The 16085-nt window shown below is 43.8% G+C and overlaps 1 protein-coding gene across 7 annotated transcripts in view; it reads left to right on the top strand.

The window, feature by feature from the left end:
• Positions 1-16085, top strand: part of rimbp2a (RIMS binding protein 2a) — a 67388-nt gene that overhangs the window by 31381 nt on the left and 19922 nt on the right. For 4 of the 7 annotated variants that reach the window (XR_007195219.1, XR_007195220.1, XM_048258456.1 and 1 more), the window contains 9 exons: positions 1599-1721; positions 4235-4339; positions 8431-8481; positions 9407-9427; positions 10539-10743; positions 11246-11409; positions 12411-12490; positions 12608-12717; positions 14150-15022. Coding sequence is in view for 5 of the 7 variants with exons in the window: in XM_048258456.1 (XP_048114413.1) it covers positions 1599-1721; positions 4235-4339; positions 8431-8481; positions 9407-9427; positions 10539-10743; positions 11246-11409; positions 12411-12490; positions 12608-12717; positions 14150-15022 (1732 nt within the window). In the remaining 2 variants the exon portion in view is untranslated. The remainder of the gene's footprint in view (positions 1-1598; positions 1722-4234; positions 4340-8430; positions 8482-9406; positions 9428-10538; positions 10744-11245; positions 11410-12410; positions 12491-12607; positions 12718-14149; positions 15023-16085) is intronic. The other 3 variants (XM_048258457.1, XM_048258454.1, XM_048258455.1) reach the window with 2 other exon arrangements.

Here is a 16085-nt window from a genome sequence, read left to right as displayed (position 1 = left end):
TCATCCCAACCAGCCGGAAACAGAAACAAACCTATTGAACCAACCACCTGTCAGTCGTCATACGCAACCGCTGCGAGGGGGTGGTCTGCCGTAACCGGAGCTAATGATGGCATTTTGGCGAGTGTCTGGTGCCAGGCGTCCGGGGCTCTGGCTTGGCAGAGGCGTGTCGTAATCCCCACTCCTGCTCCCCGCGCCCAGGAACAAAAAGGCGCCATCTGTCTCTGGCGGACGACAGAGGAGCCACCACATAAAAGGCGCCCTCCTAATCAGGTGACCGACCGAGTTGTCGGCCCAGGGCTTCGGCGTGATCAAAGCCGCGATTCGCCCCTCTTGAGTCGCGGAGCTGGAGGGGATGCTAATGAAAGGAGAGAGAGAGAGAGAGAAAGAAAGAGAGAGAAGGGAGGTAAATAACCCCGAGAGACAGCGCCTGTTCCCCAGTTTCTCTCTCTCTCTCTCTTTTTCTCTCTCTCTGACACCCACGCCATTCCTCATGTACCGCCGATCGATAGCAGAGATGTGAATCTGCCCCTCTGCCTTCCTCTGGGGACAGACAGGGAGTGGAGATACTTCCAGGATAGATGAGAGCATGTGCGAGGTGACAAGGGAGAGAGACAGGGAGTGGTGTCTGCTCCTATTGATTTTAGTCACTGTCTTTGCGAGATTGGGAGCGAGATTTGCCATCTAGTCCACTTTTATGTCTTACTTTTTTATTTGCTTGTTTCCATTTAGAGCGGGCTCTCTCTTAACAGCCAGAGGTCTGTTCTGGGGAATATGTAGGCTACAAAAAATGTTTTTTAAGACTTGCTCAGAGATTAATACATTTTTAAAGGGGTAATATGTCTTGTCTGAGTTCATAATTTAAGACCAGACAGTTGATGCCCATTTCTTCAATCTAATTAAAGTACATTTCCAACTTTCTTAAGTACACCACTTTCATTACAGAGCAAATATTGATGTTTAAAGGACATGCATAACCATAATTGTGACAGAAGCTCTAGTAGAGATCTGTGAAGGCAGCTGTCAGGTATTTCATTGCTAGAATTTAAAGTAGTCTGGCTAAGACTGGATGAATAATTTGTTGGATTTAATAAGGAGGGGGGATAGTCCTGTACAGAGACAAAGTGAGATGTCCATATGCTCAGGTAGAGCCAATGACTCATCGGAAACTTGCCGCAGAACTTGGAAGTGCTGTCAGCAGTTTCCACATCTTTGTTTTAGAAGCGAGATAATCAACTTTTATTTCCCTCCCCCAGGATCAGTACTCCATGAACTTCCTGCAACCTAACAATTGCATAATCGTCATTATTCATGCCATTTTGAGAAGGAAATGCTGGAAATAATTCAAAGATGAATTTGTCTGCCCCTCTTCCACACTCCTCATAAGGCATCTGGTCTGTGTGTGTGTGTGTGTGTGTTTGTGTGTGTGTGTGTGTGTGTGTTTGTGTGTGTTTACTGTGTGTGTGTGTGTGTGTGTGTGTGTGTGTGTGTGTGTGTGTGTGTGTGTGTGTGTGTGTGTGTGTGTGTGTGTGTGTGTGTGTGTGTGTGTGTGTGTGTGTGTGTGTGTGTGTGTGTGTGTGTGTGTCACCCTCTGTGTGTAGGTGAAGTCAGACTATGAGCAGCTCCGAGAGACCTTTGGTACTGTGACTCAGGAGCGAGACTTGGCACGCCAGGAGAAGAACCAGCTCCAAGACCAACTTGAGAACCTTGAGCAGGTCCTGAAGGTAACGGAGCACCCATCCACCCACACCTCTTCTGTCCACTAAAACTTTAATGCAAATTCAAACACCCACAGAGCTCCCACCATCATTTCCATAGCCTCTTCAGTGCTTTTGTTCTTGACTTTGAATGTCTAGCCACCTCATCTCAATCTCATATTTTTTATTACACGGTGAATTATTTATTTGCATCAGCCCTCTTCTAATGTGTCCTGTGAGGGCAACATGTGGTAGTCAGTAAATAGCAGTTTTGCATGAAAAATGTGAACATACGTAGTAGTCTTTGCTTTCCTTGGTGTTTATATTATTGTATTCTGTCATCTTACTGTAAATTGCTGGAGAAAAGTCAGTAACAGCCTTACTCTATTTTTACAGTGTTTGGCCAGTGCAGATTACAAATTGAAATGATTAATTGTACTTCAATGCAAAGTTGCTTTCAAGTAGATGTACTATGACTGACATTCCACTGACTGATAGAGCTGGTCACTTTGTTTAATGACAATCTCAGTGTCCATCTCTCGCTTGTCTTCTTATGAGAATCAATACAGTAGTCCTGTGTATCACGTAGACTACACCACTGAAAAATAGGTAACTTTTATAGCTGATACTATAAAATCATATCAAAAGAAAGAGTCTGTAAGTATGATCCAGACCTGCACACTTAGATAGAAGTCACCATCAGTACAGGAGACCAAAGCAAAACCTCTCCGCAAATGATTAATGGCATGCATTCATACAGGAAAATATACAATGACAAAGAGCATGTGGGTGCACATGTTGTGAATGTGTGTATGTGTGTTTGTGTGTATGGATATAAAAGTCTCATTGATGAATGAAAAATGTCCTTGCTATACAATTTAGCAATGCCCTGGTTTTATTGATTATTTGTCAGAGGCGTTTCATAAAGGAAAAATGGTACCGTAACAAGCAATCGACCCCGCACCTCTCTAAAAAGAATGCAGCATGTAGCAGTCCTCTGCTAGATATTGATTGTGAAGAAAAATAAAAATAAAATGGAGAGATAAAATATGAAGAGGTTAATGTAGAGAAATGAACAGCGCATGCGAGGTGAAGGCAGGATAAAGACTTTTTCAAGAGAGACTTTCCCCTTACCTCAAATGCCCCATCAACTTTTGTCTGTTTTCTCAGACAATTGAAGCCAAACTTTATAACACCATTGCGTAACCATTTTTAAGTCTCACTCCCCAGGAAAAAGGCATAAGCATAGAGGATAGAGGGGGTTAAGTTCCAGCCACTGAAATACGTATTTAAAGCTAGAGGAAAATGTATGAGTGGGGAAGACAGAAGGGTTGGCTGCGGGAGATTTCTTTTTTTTTTTTCATATCAAAGGGGTTTTTGGGTGCAGGCACTGCTGCATTAAATTAGCAGCCTATACATAGATCAGCCTGCCACACGACTCCCCCACACTTTGGTGGAGCATAAGCTTGGTCTACCATGCCTTGTGCGGCATTCTGGAAAAACAATGAGCTGAAACGGTAGCTTTCCTGGCAAAGTCTACTCTACAGTACGCAGTGCACCACACTATATTGAAGTTTTGATTCCAAAGGGAAAGTATGCCAATATGAAGAGGATTGATTATCATCACTGTTATAATACATCACTTGCACCAACAGCGCTCACTAAATGCCAATAGCAGCCTAAATGATGTGTCTTGTTTAACGAGGGCATTTTAACGTCTGGAGTTTCATAACATATTTCCTAACCTGTTCTGCTTGAGCGATGCATTACTATATTTGAAGAAATATGGGGTGATCTTTCACCACTTGAGGACTTAGCTTCCTCCTCTTAGCCTCCAGTTGACAGCTCAGCATAAACCCAACTGTGATTATGTAGGAGACTCGCTTCACTTCTCCCAGCAGTCACACACATGGGGAAAGAAATGGCTGTCAGGCCTCCTAAGCGGCTTTCTCTATCTATGTCTGTTCTTAACTCCTGCTCTTCAGTTTAACCCTGCCATTGTAGTGCAAGTGCAACCCAAGTTGAAGCTCTTCCTCTTACTTTGTCAAGCATACACTCATGGCCTACATCTGAACTTGTCAAGATTGGATTATTGACTGTAATGTGACACACATGTGGTATTTAAGCTGTGACAGAAATGGCATTCTCCAATATTGCAGATCAAAGATGTATACAAACAAACTGTAAAGTGGTTTTAGATATTGGTCATCTTTACATGAAGGATGCTTCCATGAGTGCTGACAGCAGAAACATACAAGAGAGAATAGTTATTGTAGAGCTTGCAGAATCAGGAGGGAACGACTCTTGTCCTGAATGTCTCTTACTGTCTGTATTTCATGTGTAGAATCACTGGCATAAGTCATAAGTGTGTGTCATCTCCTGTGGTTTCTGAACCAACAGATGTGAAAATAACTAAATGAACTGAAAGAGAGGGCATACTGGCATAATGGTTTTATCCTTAGATTTATCCTTTTATCCTAAGAAATATTGTCTCTCTGATCTCTCTCTCTCTCTCTTTCCCTTGTCTCTTTGTGTCATAGCATATGCGAGAAGCTGCTGACCGGACGCAGCAGTTGGAGGCGGAGCATGATCAGGCCCTGGCTGTCCTCAGCACCAAGCAGCAGGAGATCCACCTTCTGCAGAAGGTGGGAGTCTTTCACACCAACCTGCCCACAGACCTCACCCTGTCCACAAAAATTACCCTTATCTCCAAATAATACCCTGTCAGCAGTCCTCATAGGCCACAAATCTCATCTTATTCAACAATCTCCTCAATCCTTAGACCTTACCCTATCAGCAACTGTTGAAACTTTGTGTAGGCATGCCTGACAGACAGAAATACCCTACTGGTGCTGAAAAGGTGAATAGATTGTAGAATAGCCAAAGAAGATGTAGAATTGCCCTACAAGTAGGGCAGTTCATCACAGTTCATCCATTGCAACTGGATTGATGAAAGGTCACTTACACCCTTGTTCAGCTCATAATGTTATTTATTTATTTATTTTATGTATTTATAAAGCTATAAGATTTTAGTCATCTTTGTTCATGTAATACTTGACAATCTTGGATTGTTAATGTAACAGTAGCCTAGTCCCGTTGTTTTACATCTAACCAGTGGTGCAAATCAATGTCCAAATGGGGCCTTGATGAAAAGACTGTTCTCTGGTTGTTTTTGTTGCTAATGCAAATATAGGTTGATTCATGTTCCCTTGCATTGTTTAACTGAGTCCAAGTCTGGCTTTCATCAGACCAAGCTCACCTTAAGAAATCAAAAAAATAACATGGAGCAGATCAGGCTGGGTTCACCCAGCCTAGTCCATAGCACCGATATTGTTTAATTTTCCTGTTGAGATATACACGCTTCTGGTTATTCTAAATGCAAAAAATGCATCAGGGAGTATGACAAACGTAACTAACAAACTAGGATCCTAATAGAAAGTTGTTAGCTTCCCTAAGCTGTAGTGATTGAGGGTAGTAGGCCTATTGACAACATAAATTGTCAATAGGCTATGCTACACACAAATAAAATCTCCTTTTGAAACCAATGGCTTCGCCACAGTATCAAGCCGGACTTAAACTGTCGCATCGTGGCTAAAGTTGTAATAACATTCACGAGCTCCATGAGTCAATGAGCGCGAAATGAAGTAGCCACTTCTAAATGGGACCTACTTCACACAGTAGCTTAAGGGTGTTTTGCTAAACAGCCATAGCCGAAATGAAGGTGTCATTGTTTTGATACTTCACACACACGCGTTTTTTAATTCCCCACAGACTACAACCACCAAGCTGTAATCAAAAGCACATCGATTCCCCTCTCACACCCTGCACGCATTTCTTAGTAAAACAAAATAAACAGGCTCAGTCTCGAGATGTATAGGCAACCATCAGACCGGTGTAACGCTAAGTAAAATCTTTCCATTTGCACAGAATGATTTTGTAGCACGTGCAATAAAATGACAGTCGAAGATACAAACAGTGCTTATACATTTGTGCTTGGTATAACCGCATTTGTTTTCACAAATGCAATCAATCAAATGCCTCCATCACTAACCAACGCTTAACGTAACATTTACCTAAACTTATTGATATTACAAGATTAACGTATTCGCAGTAAAAGTTCAAGCATGTCCGATAAACATCCTCAGATTTATTTGCTTCAAGAAGAAATGGGAATTACACCTTCATGTGAACATCGCCCTATCCTTATTAGATGTTCGCTATGTAAAATTACAGTCCTTGTATGAAGGCCCATTGTTTTTTTCCTTAACCCCCTTTTAACTTCAACAAAATTACGCTCACTGCAACGCATAGCGCCCATCTAGTGGACAAACGATCTTCTACCAATACTGAAAATGCAGCCATGATGAGGATGATGATGAATATTTATTTTGGCTTTCTTTTTAATCCTACTGATTTTCATTTTTTACCGGGGGCAAATCACAAATGAGTGATTATGAGCCAGGTTTATATGTGGGCCCTTTGAGACCAACATACCATAAAAGATCTCACAGGAGAACTGTGGTGTCTGCTCTACCCTCCTTCGGGTCCAGTCCAGCTGGGGGGCTGCAGATGAAAACCAAAAAAAATGATCTGTTCCATGCTATCCATATGGGGGTGGTACATGCTCACTGTTTGTGTACCCCGTCTTCAGTGTCCCGAATCCTTGTTGGTGTCGTCATAACCGTACACATAAATTATTTTATTGTAAGGCCCCATGAACGAAAGTACACAAAACTTGGCATGCATTCAGAGGGTGTCATAATGATCCTACACTTTTAATTTTGTGCAGTTTGACCTTGTCAGCCAGGAGATATTGAGATGAAAAACACCTAATTTTATGCTTTTTAATTTTTAACTAGGTGGCGCTATACATGCAATAAGTGGTAATGGGATGGGTTGACATGCCCCTTAAGACCAACATACAAAAAAGGTGGACCTCTAGGGCCCTACGGTTCTCGAGATATTCACAGAGAAAACTGTCTCCGGCCACCTACAGGCCAGTTGGTGTATAGTAACATAAATTAATTTATTGTGTGGCCCCCATGAACGGAATTCCACAAAAACTTGGCGTGCATACAGAGGGTGTCATAATCCTACACTTCCAATTTCGTGCAGTTTGACTATGTTAGGTCACAGATACCTTCAATTACACCACCTCATTTTACTTTTTTGTTTAACTAGGGTGGCGCCATACATGAAAATGAGTGGTTATGGAATGCGTTGACATGGCCCCTTGAGATCAACATACAAAAAAATAATGGTCCTCCTAAACCTTACGGTTCTGTAGGATATTCACAGAAAACTGTGTCTGCCCTACCCCTCCTTTCGGTGCAGTCCAGCTTTGGGGCTACAGATCAAAAAACGAAAAACGATGGTTCCATGCTATCCATATGGGGTTACATGCCCACCAAGTTTTGTCTACCCGGTCTTTCAGTGTCCCGAATCATTGACGGAAATTTGGACATGCGAAAAAAAAAAAAAAAAAAAGAAAAGAAAAAAAAAATCTGACTAAACTTATATGAACAAGGCCGGGCGGTCATAATAAGCCTTTGAGCTCATTTCAAACAAATAAACAAAAACATACATATTATAGCTTGAAGAACTAAATAACTACATATGAATGCTGAGATCAGAGAAGTTAGAACAAAGTAAATTAAATTCTTCTAAACCACCTGGGGTCTGCAATTCTCCTGACCTCATGTGCCAACTCCATGTGCAGCCTAAGCAAAGTGACCTGCCAAAAGCTTTTAGGCTCACATGACCGGGCCACGTCGCCCTCATCGCGGCTCTGTGTGGTCACGCAAATGAAACCTGTCTGCTGGAGACAAGGACATCTGGCTCCCATGATACGATTGAACCGTTGTGAAGGTTAGATCTGAACCTCTGCTGTAGGTTAGATCTGAGAAGCCTTTTACGTTTTAAATCCCTGAGGTTCACTTTTTTTTACATTTTGAAGTGCCATTACGCTTCTCCCTGAAATGGAAAAGGTGTGCTTTCTGTTCTTGCGTCTCTTTTTGGGTCCTTCATGCAAAACGTCAGGAGTGTGTGAGGTAAAAAGAGACACCCCGTAGGTGTTGTTTGATAGGACCCGTGTCATTTGATCTCCTGCAGACTCATATGTTTGTGCTTTGCCAACGTGTGTTCCCGTTAAAAGATTAGCTGCCACAGACATACACTACAATTAGAGCTGACAGTAAACATGGCAGAGCATACTATCAACAATGTGTGCTCGCCTCCCCTGGGAAGAGGGGAAGGTCCCTGCTGAGCTCTCACCTCTCAAAATCGACACAGGCAGTGAAAGCTCTATGGCGTCACTCTTCCATCTCACCCTCTGTTGCGTGCAGCGCGCATTGCCTGCCTATCTTGTCGGTTTGCGTTCTGATGGCGCGCAAATCTGTCTGGTCGGCTTAGTGAAGATAGACAGTCTCATTTCCACCCCTTCCCTGTCGTCCTCCGTCCGATTGGCTTTCTTCTCCGCGCTTTTGTTTTGGTCTGTGAATTTATTCAATTAGGTGGTCTAACAGATGCTATGTCCAACGAGTGCAGCACAGGTCCACCCAACAGATTCCTGCCTTAAATGGAATGAGAGTGGCTTTGTTTTGGGGGCTTCTGGATGGTTGTTTTGACTGGGGTACTTTGACCTTCATCTCTGACACAAACGACTCTGTGTTGATTGATGATTGTTGACAGTTTCCTGCGAACTGACCTCTCTTTCGGGGGAAAATGTGTCTTGCAGGCTCAGGTTGAAGCCGAGAAGGAGCACGAGGGAGCGGTTCATGTGCTAGAGGTAAAAAATGACCATTCCACGTCTGCAGTACCTGTTTGTCATATATGTCTGAAATCAATCCACTATGTCTGTAAGGTTGAGGAAAGCATATTAGCACGACACATAAAAGGGATACCTTCTTTAGGATGACACAAAATGAGGGATATCACTCATACAGTATTTGATTTAAACCTGCAGTAATGTATTGCTAAGTGCAGTAGTGCTTCAGACAAGGTCCCCACTGTGGTGTTTGAAGGCTTTTCAATTACACATTTCTCTGATCGAAGTTGTGGAGTGTTTGTGATCATGATGAGCCAGAGTCATGGCACCAGACTCAGTGAGTATAGTTTTCAATAAGGGGGAAAAAAGATTACATACCCAGCAAGCCAGGCAAATGATCAAATGCTCATATGAAAGGAGTAAGGTCTGCCAAGATGGAAAGCAGTTATCCAGAAAGAGGAAACATTTCCTGACAGTTTTGTAGAAGGGAGGAGGCTTAGATCTGCAGAGGGGTTGTATCTGAAAGCCTCTAACACACACAAGTGCGCGCACACGCACGCACGCACGCACGCACACGCACGCACGCACACACACACATACACACACACACACAGACAGACAGACAGACAGACAGACACACACACACACACACTCACAAACACAGAAGCACACTCTGATGCACACTTGGCATGCACGACTGACACTGACTCAACACAACAACAATCTCAGCCCCAAGAGAAAAAAGAATCACGGTCCCTTTCACAGTTTGTCAAATCAAAAGACTTGACAGATTTTCATTTTGTTGTGTTGTCAAAAACATTTTTTCCCTCTCTTGGTTGCCGTTTATCCACATGTAAATTCTTGATCATCAGTTTTTCAGATGTTTCACCACTCTCTTGTTTCTTTTTGGTTTCTCTCAATCTTCATTTCTTTCGTGCTCAAACAGAACCATTGGGACAGAATGCAGGTATAATGTTTTCTGAGAAGATACCATACTCCATACTAATGCAACGTAACCTTTCTAAAACCAAAGCTTTGTTTTGTGAACCCCACACCTTCAAAACTATTTAGATGTATTAAATGTACACACCATACATTGTTATGCATTTCTATACAAATGGGCCATGTTGCTCAGGAATAGTTATCAGATTATTTTTCAGGTATTTAATATGAACTCAAAAATACTATCATTCCTGATTCCTGTTTTGTTAAGCCATTATAGGCCTTATCATCATAATTTGTCCAATCATACTCATTGAGTGTAATGATAAAGAACGCTAATAAAGAATGATAATGATAAGGCATAAAGAACAGCGTAGGGAAATGTACCCTTGTTCATTGACCATTCCACCATTCCATCTATTCTCCTCAAAACTGTCCTGTTTGTGTTTAGCTATTTTAATTACCAGTATCTAGAACTACTGTACGACCTTTCCCCCTTCTGGCTAAGTGTTGTCTTTTGTGGTTAATAAAGCAAGCAATCCTCAAGTCAAATGTAGTACAAGAGTGCAGTGCATGGCCACAGAACCCGTTAATTGTTGGCCAAAAGAAACTTTCCCTGTGATGATGACTCAGCTCATGCTTATCATCTGGTTGGCAGGCACTGGTATTAAAGCTATGTTGGTTGCACTAAACTAATGGCCCATGAAATGATGGCTTCTATTGTCATCATGGTATTTCTAGATGAGGCCCTGAATATATATGAAGTCAGTTCATAAGCTTCTGAAACTATGGTGGGCTTTGTTATCAATGCATAGTAATGTTTTTTAGTTTCCTATTTTTAGACTTAGATCATAGCATAGAGATTTAGATATGCATTCTGTGCCCCAAGTGAGCTCTTTAGATATTAAAGAAAGCAATTGGTTCTCTATGATTTATGTAAATGGATAAGATTTCAGATCTTCACAAGGTCTCCTCACAGTCATACAGTATATAAAAAGGATCCTCCTTTAAACACATAAAGTAACAACATCTAACATGTTAATCGTCTCCCTTGTTCTCCTCTCCTCTTCTCTTTCTCTTCTTTCCCTTCTCCTTTGTTTTTTCTCTTCACCTTTGTCTGTCTTCTCCTTTAAAAGGTCAAAGTTCGCAACCTGGAACAGAAATGCAGGTCTCAAAGTGAGCAGTTCACCCTTCTGTCTAAAGAACTTCATAAGTTCCGAGTGGAGGCTGACACTGTGGACATCCTGAGCGCTGACCCCTCTCCTGTGTTGAAGGCTGCCCATCTCCCAGAGAAAAACCTCTCTCTCACTGTCAACGGTCGACCCTCTCAGCCTGGGAAAGGTAAGAGCCAAAAAAGGGCGAACTTGTAAAACTGAGTATATGTGAATGAAAAAAATGAATTGTATTCTTCAGCTGCTGGTGAACTTATTGACAGTACAATCATTATGACAATATCATGGATTGGATTTTTGGTTAAAAAAACATGAGATATAATATTGATATTATCAACAGAACTATATCACTCACCAGGAGTTTCCATGAGTAAATTTGCGAGGTTGTTTTTTTTTCTCAGGTACACATTGAAATGTAATATTTAATACAGAATTTAGGCTCGTAGCTCTCATGAATTAATCTGCCCTGTAACTCTTCCAGACGTAGCTTCCTGTAATGTAAAAATAGAGAGCAAATGGCAGTGGTTCTGGAGTCCATCCTCCCTGTGTGTGTGCGTGTTGTTCTGTTTGAGTTAAGTAATTACAGAGGGGCCGTGAGTGGCGCAGATGGCTGGCTGATGTTTCTGTGTCTGTGCTTGTGTCCGCTGTGTTGTGGAAATGGCTCCTTCCAGGCAATGAGAGACCTGCGGGCAGTCCGCTGAAAGCCGAGACCCCTCACCCCCTGCCCGCCGCTGCTGCCGCTGCTGCCCGACACAAGCCCGAGTCGTTGTCCGTCAAACCCATCATCCTGACCAGGAGTAGGCCCTCCAGCCCGCAGCGGGCAGGCCCCTCAGAGGTACGCATGTAGGAAAACATGCACAAGTATGTGTACACGTGTGTATGTATACACATTTGTTAACTTGTGTTCCATACGTTAACATACACACGTATCTTTACCCACACACATTCAAAGCATACATTTTCCTAGATGTTAAAGTGAATATATGCATACTGTTCTGAGCGTGTCTTATGAAATATGCTATATATCTTGCGCATTACCCACTCAATCATACACATGGTACTGTATGCATATAGGAAGGCGTGAATCCTTTCTCCTTCACTGCTCTGTCATATTACTCTTTCCGCAGTGGGAGTTACCTCATCATCATGTGCTTTGGTATTTAGGTCATTATAATCATGTACACACATAATACACACACACCACATATACACATACACAGTACACACACAGACGCACACACACACACGCACACACACACACACACGCACACACACACACACATGTACTGCGCAGGCTGTCAAGCCCGGGGCCTTGGTGCTGCCCCTGAGAATTTGTTTTACCACTACTTAGGTGATTGGCAGCCTGATAAACAGGAGATAATGGTTACGCTTTGGTGTGTGCGTGGGCTCTTACGTGTGCTGTACGGCAGAATGCTCGGGTGCAGAAAATGCCCGAACATGGGGTCATCTAAGCATTGGACGTTGCGTGAACATGGCTGAAAAATCAATGAGGTTCATGTGGTTGGGGTTCATTCTGTGAGATGTGGAATAACATGACATGGGCCTGAAAATAACTTCTTTATATCAACTCAAAGGCGAAAGCCTATAATATGATATTACCGTGACATGCCGAGATATTGAGACTGTCTAATCCAATCCCCAAAGGGCCTTGAGACATCACATGGACCTAATTCTAACCGTGAAGTGTAATGCTTTATTAAACTGCACTGCGTAAATCAGTAGAGGGAGAGCCTACCTGTTGCTCATAAAGTAAATGTGATTGCTCAATATTATTGCTAATGGCCTTTGGGTTTATGACCGGTGCTGTCCCCACAGATGGAGGATGAGGTGAGTCCATCTCCCAGGTCCAAACCCCGCTACACAGGACAGGTCCGCCTCTGCACTGCCCGCTATAGGTAAGCACACAGGATTCACACCTCATTCATTGGCTTTATCACTATATCGATCTTTACACACATGAGCTTTTATCGCTGTCTGACTGTCTCTGTTTTTCTTCTTCTTGTCCTAACCAGCTATAACCCTTATGATGGACCTAATGAGCATCCGGAGGCAGAGCTCCCCCTGGTGGCGGGGAAGTACCTGTATGTCTATGGGACTATGGATGATGATGGCTTCTATGAAGGTTTGCTCAAATTTCAGCTTCATTAGAGGGATTATACTGTATTTCATGCTGTATGTTACACCAGTACCTACTGCTCTCCCATACGTTGAGGTTTGAAAGTAATATTTGTGCAGATTCACTGTATGACCACATTACTATCATACTGCCTGGAATGGAGTAAAATCAATTCAGTTATGTGATATTTTGCCAAGTACTGTATTTAATTGCAAGAATCAATCTTCTGGGAATTAGTCATATTGTGTGCAAACAAAGATACTCTGACATGGGGAAACAGCAGTCTCTCACAGTTCAACTTCTTATATTTCACAGTTCAATTTCTTATAAGAATTTGTGAGTGATGAATGATGATTGAAATCAAATAATTTGGTCGCTGATGATTCTCACTGTTACACGACCAGTGCAATCAGGCCTGCTGTGTGGCACCCATATAATCCCAGAGAGCTGAGATTGAGATTGAGATGAGTTCTGTGAAGGTAGCACTGCTGAGTGATGCAACCTGTGCTTGTCTTCCGATGCCTAATCCAGCATGACTCTGAGTAATCACCAGCATGTTCTTCTGCTGACAGGTCTGGTGTGCATCCACCACCCCCAATGCACACGTGCGCACACAATCACACACACACACACACACACACACACACACACACACACACACACACACACACACACACACACACACACACTTGCATGCACAAATACACACATACATGCACTTGCATACATACACACACAGACAAAAATGTATACAGTATATGCACACACACATACACTTACATGCACATACACAAACATATATGCACACACACACACACATATATACATTAGTCACGTGTCCCTGGGCAAGACCGACAACCTCGGCAAAGTCGGCCATTGAGTCATTATTTATTTATTTTTTTCATTTCATAGCTTTCTCCTTTACTAATTAGTTTTTTCTTCCATTTTAGTTACTCTTGCAGCAGGCATCATTAGGAGCCTCAGCACTAAATCGCTTTTATCCTCTGACGGCTATGATTACCGTCAGTATCTACGAGCCCCTCTCTCTCTCTCTCTCTCTCTCTCTCTCTCTCTCTCTCTCTATCTCTCTCTCTCTCTCTCTCTCTCTCTCTCTCTCTCTCTCTTTTCCTGGAATGTGTCCCATGAAGACACATTGAATTAATAAAGCAGAAACATCAAAGTGGCGGCGTGTGTTACAAACACCCACTCGCCATGGCAGGAGCATCCATGTTTGTTCAGAAAAGTGCACTTCAGTGAATACTGGATGACTTGTTTATCTCATGCTTTTAGGGTTGAAAAAGTAAAGCTTTTGGATTATGTGAGAGAATAAACACCAAAATGCATCTCTTGTAAAAGACTGGCAGATGTGTGTAGTAGTGTATGGTGTTGCTTTTTCCCTGGACATAACCTCACATCTTGTGTCTCGTTGTCCCCTCAGGAGAGCTGCTGGATGGACAGCGCGGCCTTGTCCCCTCCAACTTTGTGGAGTTCATCCAGGACAAGGAGAAGCCCCCGGCCGAGGGTGGGGATGACCTGGGCCCTCTGGAGCGTAGCCGTCTAGGCCTTGGCTCGGGCGACGGGGCCGGGGGCCTGGGGGGGCCCTTGGACAGCCTGGGCATGGGTGACCCTCTGGGGCCCTGCAGCAATGGCACGGGGGGCCCGCAGGAAGGGGACGAGCTGTCCGACAACGTGGTGCCTTACCCGCGGCGGCTCACGCTAATCAAGCAGCTGGCGCGCAGCGTGATCGTGGCCTGGGAGCCGCCGCAGGTGCCGCTCGGCTGGGGTTCGGGCGCGGCGGGCACCGGTGCGGGCGGCGGAGGGGGCGGCGTCAGCGGCTACAACGTGCTGGTGGACGGCGAGGTGCGCTCCAGCGTGCCGTTCGGCGGGCGCACCAAGCTGCTGCTGGAGAAGCTGGACCTGGCGGCCGCCACCTACCGCGTGTCCGTGCAAAGTTTGACCGAGTGCGGGCCCTCGGACGAGCTGCGCTGCTCACTGCTGGTGGGCTGCGGCGTGACGGTGGCGCCGTGCGGCCTGCGCGTCGACAACATCATGCTGGACTCGGCCGAGCTCTCGTGGCTGCCCAGCAACAGCAACTACGCACACGCCATCTACCTGGACGGCGTGGAGCAGGCGGTGGTGCGGCCTTGCTGCTACCGGTACCGCTTCACTGGCCTCAAGGCCACAACTGTGTACAAGGTGCGGGTGGTGGCCAAACCCCACCAGATGCCCTGGCAACTGCCCCTGGAGCAGAGGGAGAAGAAGGAGGTGGGGGTGGAGTTCTGCACCCAGGCGGCAGTTCAGACATGTCAAGGTGCAGGAACACACACCCTACTCACACACACACACACACACACAGAGACAGTTTATTAATGATTCTCAAGCTTTCTGTTAGCCTGTTGGCATTACTCATTTGGGTAACACTTTATAATAACTACACACACTTTATCATTTAGTAAGCATTTCTAAACAATTAGTACATGGTTTGTTCATCAAATCATTTTTCCTACATTAATCCTCATCAATAAAGCATTTGTACGTAATAAATGGTCTGTTCATAGTGAATAAGCCTATATCTAAAATGTTTTTAAAACTTAATTAATGATGCAATAATAATTTGTCTATAAGATCAGTTAGAATGGGTGTGTCAATGATTCAAAAACTGCAGTATTTACACTTACATGTTGGCATACCTTTATGAAAATAATGATTACTGGTAAACACATGCACTGATGATTAGTTAGGGTGTGGATAAATGTTTTATAAACCACTTTCTAAAAACTATATAGAAGCTGGGCTAGCATGCTAGCAAGCATTTAATTGACATGTTTAAGTCACTTTGGATAAAAGTGTCTGCTAAATGAATAAATGCAAATGTAACCTTTACAACTCATTTGTAATGGCTTTGCCAGGCATAAAAAGTCGTCACTTTAGATGGGCTCACTAAATATCATTAACAAACCACTTGTAACTCCTATCAAGAAAAAGTATGCTCTGAGGGGAAAATAGGCATGGGACAGAAACAACCATTTCATCAGGGTCCATGTCCATGTCCATACTCAAACACAGACCTGAAATGGGCAGCAGTGGCCTACTGGTTAGCGCTTCGGACTTGGAACCGGAGGGTTGCCGGTTCGAACCCCGACCAGTAGGCACGGCTGAAGTGCCCTTGAGCAAGGCACCTAACCCCTCACTGCTCGCCCGGCGCCCTGTTGTTGCAGGCAGCTCACTGCGCCCGGGATTAGTGTGTGCTTCACCTCACTGTGTCTTCACTGTGTGCTGAGTGTGTTTCACTAATTCACGGATTGGGATAAATGCAGAGACCAAATTTCCCTCACAGGATCAAAAGAGTATATACTTATACGTATACTTATACT

This window comes from Alosa alosa, chromosome 12 (genome assembly GCF_017589495.1).
Source record: "Alosa alosa isolate M-15738 ecotype Scorff River chromosome 12, AALO_Geno_1.1, whole genome shotgun sequence".
Lineage (NCBI taxonomy): Eukaryota > Metazoa > Chordata > Actinopteri > Clupeiformes > Clupeidae > Alosa > Alosa alosa.
Note: the sequence above shows the minus strand (reverse complement) of the source record. Positions and strands in the feature narration are given on the sequence as shown.